The 17,344-nt window shown below is 34.1% G+C and overlaps 1 protein-coding gene and 1 pseudogene across 1 annotated transcript; both read left to right on the plus strand.

Moving 5' to 3' along the window:
- The first annotated feature begins 1,108 nt into the window (after window positions 1–1,108).
- Window positions 1,109–2,974, plus strand: LOC120203302 (peroxisomal and mitochondrial division factor 2-like). The gene is made up of 2 exons (XM_039203612.1): window positions 1,109–1,211; window positions 2,106–2,974. The coding sequence occupies exons 1-2, from the start codon at window positions 1,109–1,111 to the stop codon at window positions 2,972–2,974; spliced, it is 972 nt and encodes a 323-aa protein (XP_039059543.1).
- Window positions 2,975–5,556: 2,582 nt separating this feature from the next.
- LOC120203286 lies at window positions 5,557–6,637 on the plus strand (annotated as a pseudogene).
- Window positions 6,638–17,344: the final 10,707 nt, after the last annotated feature.

Below are 17,344 nucleotides of genomic sequence, written 5' to 3' on the forward strand. Positions count from 1 at the left end.
CGAACTCGAAATATAATATTGAAACTTGAACTCAAAAAGGCTTGAACTAAAAAAAAAAATTTAGAAGCTCAATTGAAGCCTAAAATTCGAGCTTGGTTGAAGTGAAAGAATAATTCACTCAATGCTCACCAAAAAGCTCCATGATTTTGAATGTCAAATTAGCTCTATTATTTATAGAAGTTAGTTGTGATGCTCTTTTATGTTTCTTAGCAATGTGAGATTGTTTTGTTCTCATATTTTTGCTCTTTAGATTTTTGGGATGCTATTCTATGTTTCTTAACAATATGAGATTGTTTTTTTTTAAATTAAACCAAACAATATCATTTTGTTATGATTTTTTAGCCTCAAATTTATTTTTTAATTATAGTTATATAATTATATTTATTATTTAATATGTTTTACCTTAAATATTATGTTGTAGTTAATTTGAATCATTTTGTTTCACTTGATTTTATGGTTTTTAATTTATATATATTATGAATTGCTTTGAATATGACTTATGATATAAAAAATTATTTTTTTATTAAATATTTTTAGTATTTTTATTTAATTTTTTAAATAATTATGACATCGTCCGGTTCTTCTGACCGATCGAACCGATTCGACCGATTGAATCAATGAACCGATAACATGATCGGTTCGCTAACCGATCCGATTTTAAAAACCATGGATAAAAGCGGATAAGAGTTTAAATAAAAATATTATTTTGTCAAGTTTCTTGTCAATCGGCGACATGGGTGGCGCAGGCCCAAGCAAGTTTCTTCCCCTGGCCACCAACTTACAAACAGTATTATTTTAGCTCAAGAGGTGAGACACTTGATTGTCTAAAAAATCAGAACAAAGGGGTTAGATGACCATTAAGTGGACCTGGAGAAGGCGTATGATGGGTTAGAATGAAACTATGTTGAAGATACGTTAAATGATACTGGTTCGCCGTAGAGAATAATTGATCGCATAATGAAGTGTGTTACTTCAATTTCCACGGCGAACGGCGGCAGCTCGCGCCGATTGACCTTGGAGGTTTTGGTCGGACGGCGTCGGGGCTTCAGATGGAGGTGGCGGTGACACTCACCGGCGACCGATTGACGAAGAAACGACGAATGAAACGATGGGAAAATCGACTGCTTCTCTCTCTCGATTCGGCAAAACGGTGGCCGATTTAAGTGAGCCGACGGAAAGGGATGGGTCGCGGGAGGATACCGGAGCTGCTGGTGGTGTCTGCGCCGTCCATGACTGGCCGGAGATGGACGAACGGAGCTAGAAACGGGGAATGGTTAAATGAGTTTCGGGTTTCACAGGGGAGGGGTTTATTTTTCACTGCAAACTAAAAATTGGATAATTCAAGTTCAAGTTCCTATAGTTCCATCAAATTCCAAAAAAAGAACTGCAACCTTTTAAAAACGTACAATTTAGCCCTCATCCTTCCTTGATACCACTTTAATTCGACACTTTAAAATTAATAAATTTTAGCCGCTAAATTGGGGTGTGACAACCAGATTGTTCGTAGTTTTGATTTTAAGGAAGTTACTGATTTGGGTAAGTATCTCGGTGTTCCCTTGTTTCATGGAAGGGTCACTAATAAGGCCATCTATAGCTATCTTCCGGAAAGAATGAATCAACGACTGTCTGGATGAACATCGACAACCCTTTCATTGGTCGATCGTATAACCTTGTTTCATGGAAGGGTCACTAATAAGGCACTGAATTTGAGCGATCCATGATATCCATCAACTTAGAGATCGTGAAGTTGAAAACTTCAGTGCTAATACATCGGAAAATACGCAGAATTTGAAGTGTTCAATGCTACCCTATCGGAGCAATTCACTGGATCCATCATTTTTCTACTTAAAAAAGAATGTAATATTCGATTTGAATTCATCAATTATTAAATTGGATATATTAAATGCGGTTGCAACACAGTATAACAGCTGCGTCGTAACATTTTTCAAGGTTATTGTGACACCGCAAACGGTATTGCAACGGCCGCAACCGGGATAAACACCGCATCCGCAATTTAATACTATTGGTTATAAAAAAAAAAGTCTCTATGTTTTTTTTTCTCTCTTGCTGCCCTAACATTGTCTTGTTTGTGATTTTCTTTGCAGGCAAACAGAGATTTAAGATAATGGAGAATCCGACGACCATAGACAGAGAGAGGGAGACGGCGGAGAAGTTCCACAACACCGACGAAGGCGAGATATCGGAGCTGCTTACTAAGATCGAAGCACTAAAGAGCGAGAAGCTGCAATTGAGCCACGAAAACGAAGGAATGGAGGAGCAGGTGAACAAACTGAATCAAAAAGTGGATCATCTGCACGCCATGGAAGAAGAGACGGACGAATGGGAAGACGAAGATTCGAGTTTCCTCGATTCGATCGCCGAGAGATCGGCGGATCTCGAGATCGAAGTCAATAGGCTCCAACACGATCTCATATCGTCGACGCGCGAAGTAGGCGAAGCGAAGCGCGAGGTGATCGGGTTAAAGACGGGATTGGAAGAGAAAGCTTTGGTGATCGAAAGATTACGATCGGAAATCGCGGAGTTCAGAAAAGAGAAAGTCAAGGTGGAGAAGAAAGGGAGGGAACTGGAAACGAAGATCAGGATTCTAGAAATTAGGTTCAAGGAGGAGAAGGGAAAGAAAACTCGAGTGCAAGACGAAATGAAGGAGAGAATACGTGAGTTCAGGAAGAAGATTCAATACCTCGAAGACGAGGTGGCGGAAGCCGGCGATGAATTGAGAAGGAGCAAGCGAGTAAGACGACAGTGCCAGAAGAAGGTGATGGGGTTGGAGGAGAAGATGTTGGAATTTAAAGATACGGTGGACGAGAAGACAATCGAAGCTGCTATGAGCAGAAAGGTTGATATTGATTGCCAAGATAAAGGGGTGAATGTGCCGATCGTGGCGGCCGGAACGGTTGCCGCCATCGTTGTTGCGGCTGCTATGGGAAATCGTTGTCTTAGGAAGCAGTCGTGAAATAAAAAAATGTCTTATAGTATTTTTAATTTGCTGGTATTTTGGGTTAAAATCTTTCGAATTGGATCCTTTATACACTAGTCCTGTTCAATAAAATGGATTACTGATTTAACATACATATATGACCTATGATAAGCGGAAAATTCTACGACGCTTATCATATACCACAATATATTATTAAAATGATATATCGAAACATATTAGAAATAAATTTATCTTTATTATGTAAATATTAAAAAGTATAAGAATTTATTTAAAATTAATCATTAATTAAAATTTAATTCTACTTTTAATAGAATTATAATTTAATTATAATTTTTTATTAAAAATAATAATTAATTTATTTAAAATTAAAAAATTATTTAAGTTAAGAATGGTCATGAGCAATAGTTATCATTAGAGATCTTAACTCAATCGAAAAATTCGTCGGAAAACTTATCGAAAAATATTATATAATAAATCTAACGCTGTTGTTTGTCGTTGCCCATCTCATCGTCGCCCAACAATCATCCGATAATCACCTAGTCGATCACTCAGAGAAGGTGTGAATTTTAATTTGGAATGGTAAAATTACAATCCAACCCCTTAGTTGTGTTATTTTCAAATGGTCAAATTCATGAAACCACCCATAATTTCTCCAATTTAGATTTTAAACAATTATATATTTTTGTTTTAATAGACATGGCTAAATTACACTAAACCCCCTACTTTTGTTTTGATTTAAAAGGTCAAATTTAGTACAAAACCCTCACCTTCCCCTATTTATATTTTAAACTTCTAGGTTTTAAATCTTCTATGATTTTTATTTTATTTTTATTTTGAAAATTAATTTCATATTTACTCTTTGACTTTAATTAACAATTAAATTAATATTTTATTTTATTCAATATTTAAAAATATTAAGCATCAAATTAAAATTAATGATCAATTAAACTTTTGTAATAGTTTGTTTTAATAAATGACCGTCGAAGAGTAAATTATCATGATTCAAATAATCACAATTAATATCAAGAAAAATTAAGTATAAAATTGTTAAGGTTAATGATAATAAATAATATAAAATTATATAAAATTATTTCTAATAAAAAATATTGAATAAAATACAATATTAATTTAATTGTTAATTAAAGTCAAAGAGTAAATATGAAATTAATTATCAAAATAAAAATAAAATAAAGTTCGTAGAAGATTTAAAACCTAGAAGTCTAAAATAGAAATAGAGGAAGGATAGGGGTTTGTACTAATTGGGGGGTTGGATTGTAATTTTACCATTCAAAATTAAAATTCACACCTTGTGCAAATCAATGAAACACCGGGGGATAAAGATATTATGTATTCTAAATCTAAGAATTAGGAGGGATAAAGATATTATTTAGTTAATATTTAAATTAAAAGGACCTAAAATGCTATTACACTAAAAAATTTGAAAGGGGTATTGTATGTAATTTCGTCCCTAAAAGGATTCCAGCCCCAGGAGACTCGCACCTCTCGAGAAGTAGTTACCCTTTGATATGATCTATGATTAAACTCACATGATCTCGTATGTATTAAGTCTGCTAATCTACGAGTAGTTATCGTGACTCTACGCTTACAATAAGGGTTTCTATAAAGTTTCTCAACTAAGATCGAAAGATGAGTTGGAATATCTTCTCTACTTCTTCCTAATGAAAAAAGAGGATTTAAACACTGACCAACCACCATCTAACCACTGATTAAAGAGGGGTTTTTTTGTTGCTCTTTCGGTTCAAATGTTTCATCTTGACTAATTCGGATTGACCCGCGTCGCACACTTGATTTTTGTGGATGAGTCCCTTAGCAGAGATTTTTTACATACTCGAACCTGATACCTTGTTTAAGCGATATCAAACTGCTTACTACTTGAATCGACCCATATTTATGCATTGTGTACATGTTACAAGGTAGCTTTTCAACTGTTTGTATTAATGTGCATGATTGGAAAACTCACTCTTATTTAAACTTCAACGCGTTAAAGATTTAATGCTAAGCTCCTCTCTCAATAAGAACTTAAAGAAAAACATTAAAGCTTATAAAATAGGGTAAATTATGCATTTAATACCTAAACTGTCAGTTTTGAATCGAAAAGTCAGCCTCCCTCGATTATTTTTAAAATTTTTATGTATTTTAAATATTTTTTTTTATATTTTCTAGGGTAAATTACACGTTTAATAACTAGACTATTACTTTTGTTCCATTTTGATACCTAAACTTTAATTTTTTTTCAAAACCATATATAACGTTTAGTTTAGGTTTCATTTTGGTATCCCTTCGTTAAAAACTTAACGGTTATTTTGTCGTGTCACCATAAAGTAATGTCACACCATCATTAAAAAAATAAAACGTCACATTAGTAGATCTGTTATTTTTTTAACGACAAGTACGAAATTGAAACCTAAACTCAATGTTATGCATGTTTTTAAAAAAAAATAAAATATGGGTATCAAAACAAATCTATTTATAATTTATTTTCACCTCTCGTAATTTTATAAGTTTGAATCCTAAAATTTTATAATTTAGTCCTTAACATGATTCCTACGTCCGATACTGATTAACAGGGCATATAAATGCAGTTGCTGGCATCAACTAACCTTGCATTGCTTCACCTGTTCCTATTTACTCCCATTATATATATTCACCCCCTCGTTCTTTTGAACACACACATCTTCGTTCTTTCTTCTTCTTCTTCTTGTGTTCGTATAACAAACTGAGAGATGGAGAATTTGGCCATCTGGATTTTGGTAGCTGGTTTTCTCTATCAGAGTTTGCTCATTCCAGTAATGTCCATCAATGACTTTGAAGATCAGAGGAACTTTTTCTTTCATACACCAGACCCTCACACAGGGACTGTTCCCTCACACGGTGGCTCATCTCCAACTCAAGAAACTCCATCACATGGAAGCGGTGGCGGCTACGACCCAACACCGACACCATCGCATGGAAGCCGTGATGGCTACCACCCAACACCGATACCATCGCATGGAAGCCGTGATGGCTACCACCCAACACCGACACCATCCGGTGGGGAATGTGAAACTCCACCGCATGAATCATCGACTCCATCGGTACCGTCACATTCTCCTTCACATGGTGGATATGATAACTACCATTCTCCTTCAACTCCAGTCACCGAAAACCCACCAGTCACTCCGGGTGGCGATCCGGGACATCCACATTTGGGTGGTACATGCGAGTAAGTGATTGTTATTCTATTAGAATATATAATTGTACACATATATGTATATCGTATAATGTTATCGTGAAGTATATGATACAAAATTAAGTGATCAATTATACTATGCGTTACTTTCAGTTTCTGGAGGAGCCACCCAACACTGATATGGGGTTTGCTTGGTTGGTGGGGCAATCTCGGCAGTGCATTCGGAGTGACCGGCCATCCAGGGTTCGGTTCAACCATGAGTTTGCCCGATGCACTTTCGAACACACGTGATGACGGAGTCGGGGCACTTTATCGTGAAGGGACGGCTTCCTTTCTCAACTCCATGGCGAACCGAAGGTTCCCATTCTCAACCAAGCATGTCCGGGAGAGTTTTGTTGCGGCACTAAGTTCAAACAGTGCCGCAGCAGCTCAGGCCCATCTGTTCGAGCTTGCCAACGAAGGCCACCTCAGGCCTAGGAACTAAACAACACCTTAATTTGGTTTAATTTATCAGTTCCTTTTTGGAGAAATCCATCAGCTTGTTTCTGCTACGATTTGGATGGATATATGGTGAATGATTTAACGTTTAGTTCTTGTTTCATTTTAGTAATTCATCGTTAAAAAATTAATGCATTTAACACCTAAACTATCATTTTGGACCCGTTTTAATACTTAAAATTAAAAAAAATCAAAACTTAACGTTAGCTTTTTAACATAATATTAAAATGAAACAAAAACTAAACTCTAAGTATAATTTTAAAAAAATAAAAGTTTAAAAACTAAAACAAACTAAAACTGATAATTTTAATACTAACCACGTAATTTACTATGAATTTTTTCATGGTACAATACTTATATTATTTCATTTAATATAATACAGAGCTGGAATCTGCAGACAAACCTACCTATGCATTCCATTACTACAAAGCTGGAGGGAATTCAAACCCTATTTTCAAGGAATAGAATAGAAGGATCTATTAGAATAATTCCTGTAAATTTGTCTAATAGCATGTTTAGTACTTATTTTGTACATATTTATAAAACATAGTCTTAATTTTAAATAAATTAATAAATTTAACCTTCCAAATTTAAATATTATTTCAGTTTAGTCCTCTAAATTTAACATCAGGAACAAAATCTAACCCATGAATAAAAAATCGTTGTCGTACATCTTCATCTATGTCATACGTTACCATATGACATCTTCATCAACAATGTAGACCATCAAATGATTCATTCTTTTCAACTCTTTTGATCATATGATATAGAAGTTCTCTAGCCGACCAAAAACTCTTACAAGACTTTTGATCAAGTTAAGTAACTTTTAAGGTAGGGGCGGAACTTCGTGGAGGTCAGAGGAGTTTTGACCTCTGCCAATTATTTTTTTAAGTATTAATTAATATTAAAAATATAAATAAATTTTTTTATTAGGTCCCCTCAATTAAAAAAATTGTGTTTATGGAAAAAAAAATTTAACCTGCTCTATGCCCCTGTTTTTAGGGTCAGATCTATTGACTAACTGTTGCATTTATATACTTTATTCACCTAAGTCTTGGGACTGATAACACTAAGTCTGACATCGACACGCATAAAGGGTTGATATATAAATATCAGTCGACCATCGTTAGACTATCAATTGCGACTCTCTTTTCAAATCAAAGGGGTGAACTATCTACAGTTTCTTTAATTCAGTTATTCTCATCAACAATATTTATTTAAGCTTGATGTTCATTTTCGATACTTATTTAAACATAAATATAAATATATATATATATATATATATATATATATATATATATATTTAAAGAGAAAATAACCTCAGTGACCAAAAATGCCTTATAATATACGATTTGAACCAACTTTTTTTTGATTTACCAAAATGACCAACTAAATCGCAATGCAATCGATAATTCGCAACGCGATCTCCGGTATTGCAAATCAGTTTCCAGATTCGCAATGCGAACATCGACTATCGCAACGCGAACTTCGACTATCGCAATGCGATTTTCCAATTCGTTGCGATAGTCCAAGTTCGCGTTGCGATAGTCCAAGTTTCGTTGCGATAGTCCAAGTTCGCGTTGCGATAGTCCAAGTTCGCGTTGCGATTTATTCCAAGTTCGTTGCGATAGTCAAAGTTCGCGTTGCGATTTATTCCAAATTCGTTTGATAGTTCAAAATCGCAAACGACTGGTGGTATTGCATTTGTTTCTTAAGAATTTTCTCTAAAAATATAGTATTCGCGCGGACGTGTCGAAGACACGTATGACCACGACCACGACCAGACCCGAGACGAGACGGACGGACGGCGGCGGCGGCGCACGAGAGTCCCCCTTGTTCTCTATCATTCAACAAGAAAGTGGGAAAGCCAAGCCTTAAATACCATTCCCAATAGTGTTTTCAATACTATGTGGGATTGAGCATTACCAACACTTGTTCCCAATACTATGTGGGATTGAGCCTTAAATAGTGATATTATTTGTGAATTATAGTTAATGACTTTAGTATTGTATGAAAAGTATTTATGGTTCGTTTAGTTTTCATGCAATTCTAATTTATTTTCAATTGATTGTAATTGCACGATAACTAACATCCTCCATACCGGGTTAGTGATCAAATTGTGAAATTATAAAATTCAGTGACCAAAGTAGATAAATTGAATAGTTGAAAGATTTAATGGGAATGTTTTGTAGGATCAATTAACAAAGAAAGAGGAACTAAAGAGTAAAAGAGTCTTTTAATAGGGGAAATAATTAAATATTAGATGAGGATATTTAAATCCACGTGGAAGGCAAATGAAGAGAACAAAAGTTTCCAGATTTCTCTTCTTCTTCACTTCTTCTTCTCCATCGAGAGACCAAGCTAAAGGTGAGTTTTCTTGTTGATTAAATTCTTGATGAATTTAAGGTTTCTTATTGATCCTTAGTTGATAACTAAGCTTAAGGAAAGCTTAGATTATCTTAAAACCATAAGATGAGGAGAATATGAAGAATCAAAGAAAGGAAGTAGAAAAGTGAAATCTTGGATTAGAGTTCCTAATAAGTTAGAAGTGGAATTTGACTTGTCATAAAGCTAACTAAGAAGTATGAGGTGTTAGAATTCAAATTAGAACATGTTGGAATTTGGGTTAGATTCTTAAATTCTACATGGAGAATTGGATTTTTAAGTTTCAAAAGTATGGAATGGATAATAATTAGTTTAAGTAAGAGTATGCAAGTTAAGGATATATAAGAGGGAAATATAAGTGTTAAGTAGACTAAGAAGAGATTTTCGTGCTAAAATGACAATTCTGGGCAATGTGCATCGATGCACATTCATTGTGCACCGATGCATCGACGATAAATCCCAGAAATTGTTTAAGGTGCATCGATGCACATGCAGTGTATCGAAGCATTAATTTAAAAAGAAAACATCGAATAGGATTTATGCATCGATGCATAAGGAGTGCATCGATGCATCCCCATTAAATACAAACATCGAATATGATTTATGCATCGATGCATGGTGTAGTGCATCGATGCATACCTCCATTAAAAGATGAAAATGGCTTTTCTTTTTAGCCTAAGAAATGATAGTTTAGAATATATTAATTAGTATACTGATAAGTATCAATGAATTACTATGTAGATATCGAGCCTAAACGAGTTTCGGAACCATCAACAAGTAGGATCAATCGAGGGAAAGACAAATAAATCTAGGTGAGTGCATATGCATAGCATGAATATGTATTTTATTCAGTTCTAGACTTATGATAAGTCTAGATTCAATATTTTGATACATGATAGTATTTCATATTATGATATATGACATGAATCCATACCATATGCATTATGGGACATGAATATGCAAGAAAAAGTTATATGAATTATGTGATAAAGGTATGAAAATAATATGTCTACGTGATACAAATAAGATAAATGGTGAAAGCCCATGTTATGTAAATGAGAACTATAGGTATAGTTGGCATGCCAAAGGTAGAGGGTGTAACACCCCAACCCATACCCGACCTGGATACGAGTCCGAGATGTCACATTGACATTTTCAAAACCTTTATTCTTGTAAAATAACTGGACATTTGAATTTATATTAAGAAAATACAATCATGTATTATTCAATTATGTTTGGTATAAAATTTTGAGATAAAAACGTGTTTATGAACGGTGAAATACTATATTAACAGTAATACAGTAACCTGCTACAGTGATTTTCGTAAATTGTACATAACACTCGTAACAAATTTAACAGTTCATTTCTTTGCATTTGTACTTATATAAATATGTTTAGAATATTACAAAACTCGATCAGAGCATAAATACCTAATCTACCTACTTTATTTACATGCAAACCTATTTATCATATAATAATACATACTGTGTAATTTACTTCTGATCTGGTCTTTGAGCGGAGATATGTTGTTACTATGAACTTAGCTTTGATCCTTCTGCTTCTCAGTACCTACGTGTAAATCACTTACACGCTAAGTCATAGACTTAGTGAAGCAAAAACATAATAATAATGCATTTCTCATAAATATAACATTCAATCGAGTCACATATAATTCAGTATACATGATGACATGAGATAATACAAGTACTTTTAGTACCTTTTTATCATATAAATACATATATCGAACCTTTCTCTACATACCATGGAACACATATACTACTTCACAACAAAACATGCATAGTAACAAATCAATTTATTTATTTACTCTCTGTAAGGACCATGTATTCGCCCATGTATACTTTTGAGAACTTAAGGTATGTGAGTACATTGAGGTTGTGCACACATATGCTGTCACCACAGCTCGATCAATGTCCCGAAGGACCAGTCCATAGATTCCGAAGAACCTAGGTAAACAGTCCATATGTCCCGAAGAACATAGGTAAACAGTCCATATGTCCCGAAGAACATAAGTAAACAGTCCATATGTCCCGAAGAACATAGGTAAACAGTCCATATGTCCCGAAGAACATAGGTAACCCTCGACCCTTGGCATGCCAACTATACCCCTAGCTCTCATATCACATAACATGGGCATTATCATTTATGACCGTTCACATTACTTATTCATATTCTTTCTCTTATAAACCATATCTTTTCTTTGCAGTCACGTATCACATGTACGTGTAATCCTTGATATCATAATCATATGTTCCTTCTCTTCTATCACATATCAAATGTATGTGTAAGCACATATCTAATATCATATGTTGCATTTTCATGTAAACATGTAAATCATGTAACATATAAACATACATCTATTTCTATATACTAATGTACGCAGAGTAATCCCATAACATTATATAATTTACCTCTTACCATAGTAACTATCATTGACTCATCGCAAGCCAATGTTTGATCAATCACATAAGTACAATTTAAATTGCACTCACCTTAGCCTTGCTTTGATTCGATTATAATCCTTTGATTATTCCGGAACTTGTTTAGGCTCAATATCTACATAAATATATCATTTCAAAACAACTATCAGAAGCCTAACTTTAAACTTGATGTTAATAACTTAAACCGATTTAATGAATCAATTCTATATTTTCATTTAGGGGGGAATCGATACCCCCCCCCAGGGGAATCGATACCCCCTGAACATACTGGAAATTTTTCGTTCAAGAGGGGGAATCGATTCCCATTCATAGGGTATCGGTTCCCTCTACCCAGAAATTGTATTCTAAGCTCGAAAATCATCAATTTTCAACTCAAACCTTCCTATTTCACTTCCTTTAATACTCCTAACTTTAATACACATACTTAAACTTATTTCTATTCCATAAACACTTCTTTAACTTCAAATCTAGTCATTCCTATGTAATTGCAAAATTATACTAGTTTTGCAACATGTTCAAATTCCTATTCTAACACTTCTATCCCTTAATTAACTTGATGACAAGTCAAATTCAACTTTCAATTCTCAATATAAACTTTATTTCGATATTTCATTCAAAAATTCCAAATCTTTAAATCCTCATAAACTCTTCACTTTGTTGTTTTAAAGCAAATTAATCCTTCCTTAATCTTACTTAGCATCTAATAATCAAAACTAAACTTAAATTTCAGCACATAATCAGCTCAAAAGGAAACTCACCTTTGCTTGGCTTCACACGTGGAGAAGAGAAAATGAAGAAGAAAAGAGAGAAGAGATTTTTCTGGAAAATCTCCCATCCTTATCCATATATATATATATCATTTAATTATAATTTTCAAGTCTAATGACCATTTTGCCCTTTAATTCTTTGGATAATTACTATAAACTTTTAGGAAATATTTCCGAACAAATCATTAACTATTAAACCATTATACTTTAATCATCATATCTGAAATTTTACAATTGTGGTCACTAACCCGTATTTGGGATGTTACAAATCTTCCCCCCTTAAGAAATTCGTCCTCAAATTTTCATTGCACCAGGAGATAAGATATTCCACACATCTCCAATGTATTTTACTTTAACCTTTCTAAAATCCATATAATGTAACTCATTATATAGATAGTAACCTCTATTTTCATCACTCCATACCAATAATCCATCTATACTTATTATATATATATATTCTTAAACTTTTCTATAACCATATTCTGCATCATTTGATCTTTTAATATTCTCTTTATAAGGATCATCACCTATACCTTATCTTATCAATGCAGCAAAGAAACTATTCTATTTCAGAACGATATAAATCCTCTAACATTATAATTTCCAATTCATCTAAACTGATTAACTCTACTCTTTTCAATTATAATTAACATTTTTATGGTAATTATAAAACTGGTTTATTTCCAATCTTACTTCAAATTCATTGCATAATAATGGGACACTTTCAATATATCTTACTTATCCACACACTGTACCCTAATAAATTTGTCACTGTCATATTACTATGAATAATTTCTAATTGAATTCTCAATTCTTTCACCCATTTACTACTAATATATGAACAAACATGCCTAAATCAATCATTATCATAATATATTTATTTCACACTTGAAAGATACCTGCTATAATCTCCGGATCATCAAAATCTTCATTGGTATTAATATTATACATTCGAGCAGTGGAGCGTATTTCTTGTTGAGTAGAAGATTCAGGTTGGCTCCTACCTCTTCCTCTACCTCTCCCTCTTCAAGATATCGAAGCAGATCGTTCCGATTGTACTGGTTCTCCTTTCCCCAATGGGCAATCTCTCACAAAATGACCCATTTCACCACATCGGAAACAAGCTCCGGATTCTACCCTACATATTCCACCATGATATTTTCCACAAGTCTGACAATGTCTCTGTTGGGTTCTGTCCTCACCAAACCCTACTGATTGGGTCTGTCTAGCTTTCCTCTGATTTGATTCTCTAACGAAGGATTCTACCAATCCAGACCTTGCCTGAGACTGAGTACCAGAATCTCTACCCCTCTTGGGTGGTGTAGAACTCGATAAAGCCCCGGTTCTTTGGATGATTGGGTTCTTTGATCCCCAAACCTTTCATTCTGAGCTCTCTCTAGAGCTTTAGCACGATTTACTATTTCTTGAAACGAGGACAAGTTCAATACTATTAACATTTCTTTCAACCTTGGGCGCAAGCCCTCTACAAACCACTCACACACATCCTTCTCTGTTGGGATCAACTCAGCCGCAAAACGACTTAACTTATTAAACTCGCACTCGTACTCATACACTGTGCGATTCATCTGTTTCAGATTCAAAAATTCTTGCTTCATTTGCCTAATAAATTGGTCTCCTATATACTTATGCTTAAACTCTTCTAAGAACAAAGACCATGTCACTTGATCATTGGTCATTCTCAAAGTGACATTTGTCCACCAAATTCTCGCTTGCCCACGAAGCAAGGAGACCACTCCATCTAACTTCTACATTAGAACAGTGAAGTCCATCTAACATAATTTTTACATCATTAAGCCAAAGGTCCGCAGCAACAGGACCTTCTTCGGCTTCACCTTTAAACTCTGTAGCTCCTAAACCCTTCAACTCCTTTGCAACATTCATTCTTGGAGTTGAAGTAACAGGAGGTTGAAAACGCGTCAATACCGCATCTAATGTTCTAAAGAACACATCTTGATCAGTTACAGGCACTCCAGAAGGTGTCTGTTCTTCACCTTGCCTGGCCAGGGCAGGTGAATTACTGCTCTCAGCGGGCCGATCATCTCCCGCTTGACTTCTATAACTATCATGTCCGGACATCTATTAAGAATAAACATATCGTTCTATTAGCAAAACAACATACTCATTACTATACCAGATCAGAAGTTTTCACTATTTTGTTGGCATGTATACATTATAAGACACCCTAGACTCCTGTTTATGCCGAGAATCGGCTAAACCGTAGCTCTGATACCATTAAATGTAACACCCCAACCCATACCCGACCTGGATACGAGTCTGAGATGTCACATTGACATTTTCAAAACCTTTATTCTTGTAAAATAACTGGACATTTGAATTTATATTAAGAAAATACAATCATGTATTATTCATTTATGTTTGGTATAAAATTTTGAGATAAAAACGTGTTTATGAACGGTGAAATACTATATGAACAGTAATACAATAACCTGCTACAGTGATTTTCGTAAATTGTACATAACACTCGTAACAAATTTAACAGTTCATTTCTTTGCATTTGTACTTATATAAATATGTTTAGAATATTACAAAACTCGATCAGAGCATAAATACCTAATCTACCTACTTTATTTACATGCCAACCTATTTATCATATAATAATACATACTGTGTAATTTACTTCTGATCTGGTCTTTGAGCGGAGATATGTTGTTACTATGAACTTAGCTTTGATCCTTCTGCTTCTCAGTACCTACGTGTAAATCACTTACACGCTAAGTCATAGACTTAGTGAAGCAAAAACATAATAATAATGCATTTCTCATAAATATAACATTCAATCGAGTCGCATATAATTCAGTATACATGATGACATGAGATAATACAAGTACTTTTAGTACCTTTTTATCATATAAATACATATATCGAACCTTTCTCTACATACCATGGAACACATATACTACTTCACAACAAAACATGCATAGTAATAAATCAATTTATTTATTTACTCTCTGTAAGGACCATGTATTCGCCCATGTATACTTTTGAGAACTTAAGGTATGTGAGTACATTGAGGTTGTGCACACATATGTTGTCACCACAGCTCGATCAATGTCCCGAATGACCAGTCCATAGATTCCGAAGAACCTAGGTAAATAGTCCATATGTCCCGAAGAACATAGGTAAACAGTCCATATGTCCCGAAGAACATAGGTAAACAGTCCATATGTCCCGAAGAACATAGGTAACCCTCGACCCTTGGCATGCCAACTATACCCCTAGCTCTCATATCACATAACATGGGCATTATCATTTATGACCGTTCACATTACTTATTCATATTCTTTCTCTTATAAACACATATCTTTTCTTTGCAGTCACGTATCACATGTACGTGTAATCCTTGATATCATAATCATATGTTCCTTCTCTTCTATCACATATCAAATGTATGTGTAAGCACATATCTAATATCATATGTTGCATTTTCATGTAAACATGTAAATCATGTAACATATAAACATACATCTATTTCTATATACTAATGCACGCAGAGTAATCCCATAACATTATATAATTTACCTCTTACCATAGTAACTATCATTGACTCATCGCAAGCCAATGTTTGATCAATCACATAAGTACAATTTAAATTGCACTCACCTTAGCCTTGCTTTGATTCGATTATAATCCTTTGATTATTCCGGAACTTGTTTAGGCTCAATATCTACATAAATATATCATTTCAAAACAACTATCAGAAGCCTAAACTTTAAACTTGATGTTAATAACTTAAACCGATTTAATGAATCAATTATATATTTTCATTTAGGGGGGAATCGATACCCCCCCAGGGGAATCGATACCCCCTGAACATACTGGAAATTTTTCGTTCAAGAGGGGGAATCGATTCCCATTCATAGGGTATCGGTTCCCTCTACCCATAAATTGTATTCTAAGCTCGAAAATCATCAATTTTCAACTCAAACCTTCCTATTTCACTTCCTTTAATACTCCTAACTTTAATACACATACTTAAACTTATTTCTATTCCATAAACACTTCTTTAACTTCAAATCTAGTCATTCCTATGTAATTGCAAAAATTATACTAGTTTTGCAACATGTTCAAATTCCTATTCTAACACTTCCTATCCCTTAATTAACTTGATGACAAGTCAAATTCAACTTTCAATTCTCAATATAAACTTTATTTCGATATTTCATTCAAAAACTCCAAATCTTTAAATTCTCATAAACTCTTCACTTTGTTGTTTTAAAGCAAATTAATCCTTCCTTAATCTTACTTAGCATCTAATAATCAAAACTAAACTTAAATTTCAGCACATAATCAGCTCAAAAGAAAACTCACCTTTGCTTGGCTTCACACGTGGAGAAGAGAAAATGAAGAAGAAAAGAGAGAAGAGATTTTTCTGGAAAATCTCCCATCCTTATCCATATATATATCATTTAATTATAATTTTCAAGTCTAATGACCATTTTGCCCTTTAATTCTTTGGATAATTACTATAAACTTTTAGGAAATATTTCCGAACAAATCATTAAACTATTAAACCATTATACTTTAATCATCATATTCTGAAATTTTATAATTGTGGTCACTAACCCGTATTTTGGGATGTTACAGAGGGTCTATTTGGTCCTTCGGGACATATATGTATTCTTTGGAACATGTGTGAGGTCTGGTGAGATACATACTTGATCCTTGGCATATGTATATGATTCTTAAGGAATGATATGTGGTTCTTCGGGACATATATGTATTTTTTGGAACATGTATGAGGTCTGGTGAGACACATACTTGATCCTTGGCATATGTATATGATTCTTAAGGAATGATATGTGGTCCATATGGGCATTATTATATGGCACTACGGTGCAATTCTACGCGGCACTCCGGTGTAATTCTACGTGGCACTTATGTGCAATTATATGAGCTATGGTGACAACAAAGTGCACAACCTCACAATACTCACATACCTTAGGTTCTCTGTATGGTACCATGGGCTAATGAACTTACTAAGGCAAACTTATGAATGTGAATTTGATAAGTATATGTGTAAGAAACATGGTTCTGGTTATTGCAT

The sequence above is a fragment of the Hibiscus syriacus genome, unplaced genomic scaffold (assembly GCF_006381635.1).
Source record: "Hibiscus syriacus cultivar Baekdansim isolate YM2019G1 unplaced genomic scaffold, ASM638163v2 tig00009796_pilon, whole genome shotgun sequence".
NCBI lineage: Eukaryota > Viridiplantae > Streptophyta > Magnoliopsida > Malvales > Malvaceae > Hibiscus > Hibiscus syriacus.

Coding starts and splice junctions, on each gene's coding strand:
- LOC120203302 (XM_039203612.1), top strand. CDS start 1,109: ATGGGAAAATCGACTGCTTCTCTCTCTCGATTCGGCAAAACGGTGGCC. Junction 1,212..2,105: donor GGAGGATACCGGAGCTGCTG/GTGGTGTCTGCG, acceptor TTTTCTTTGCAG/GCAAACAGAGATTTAAGATA.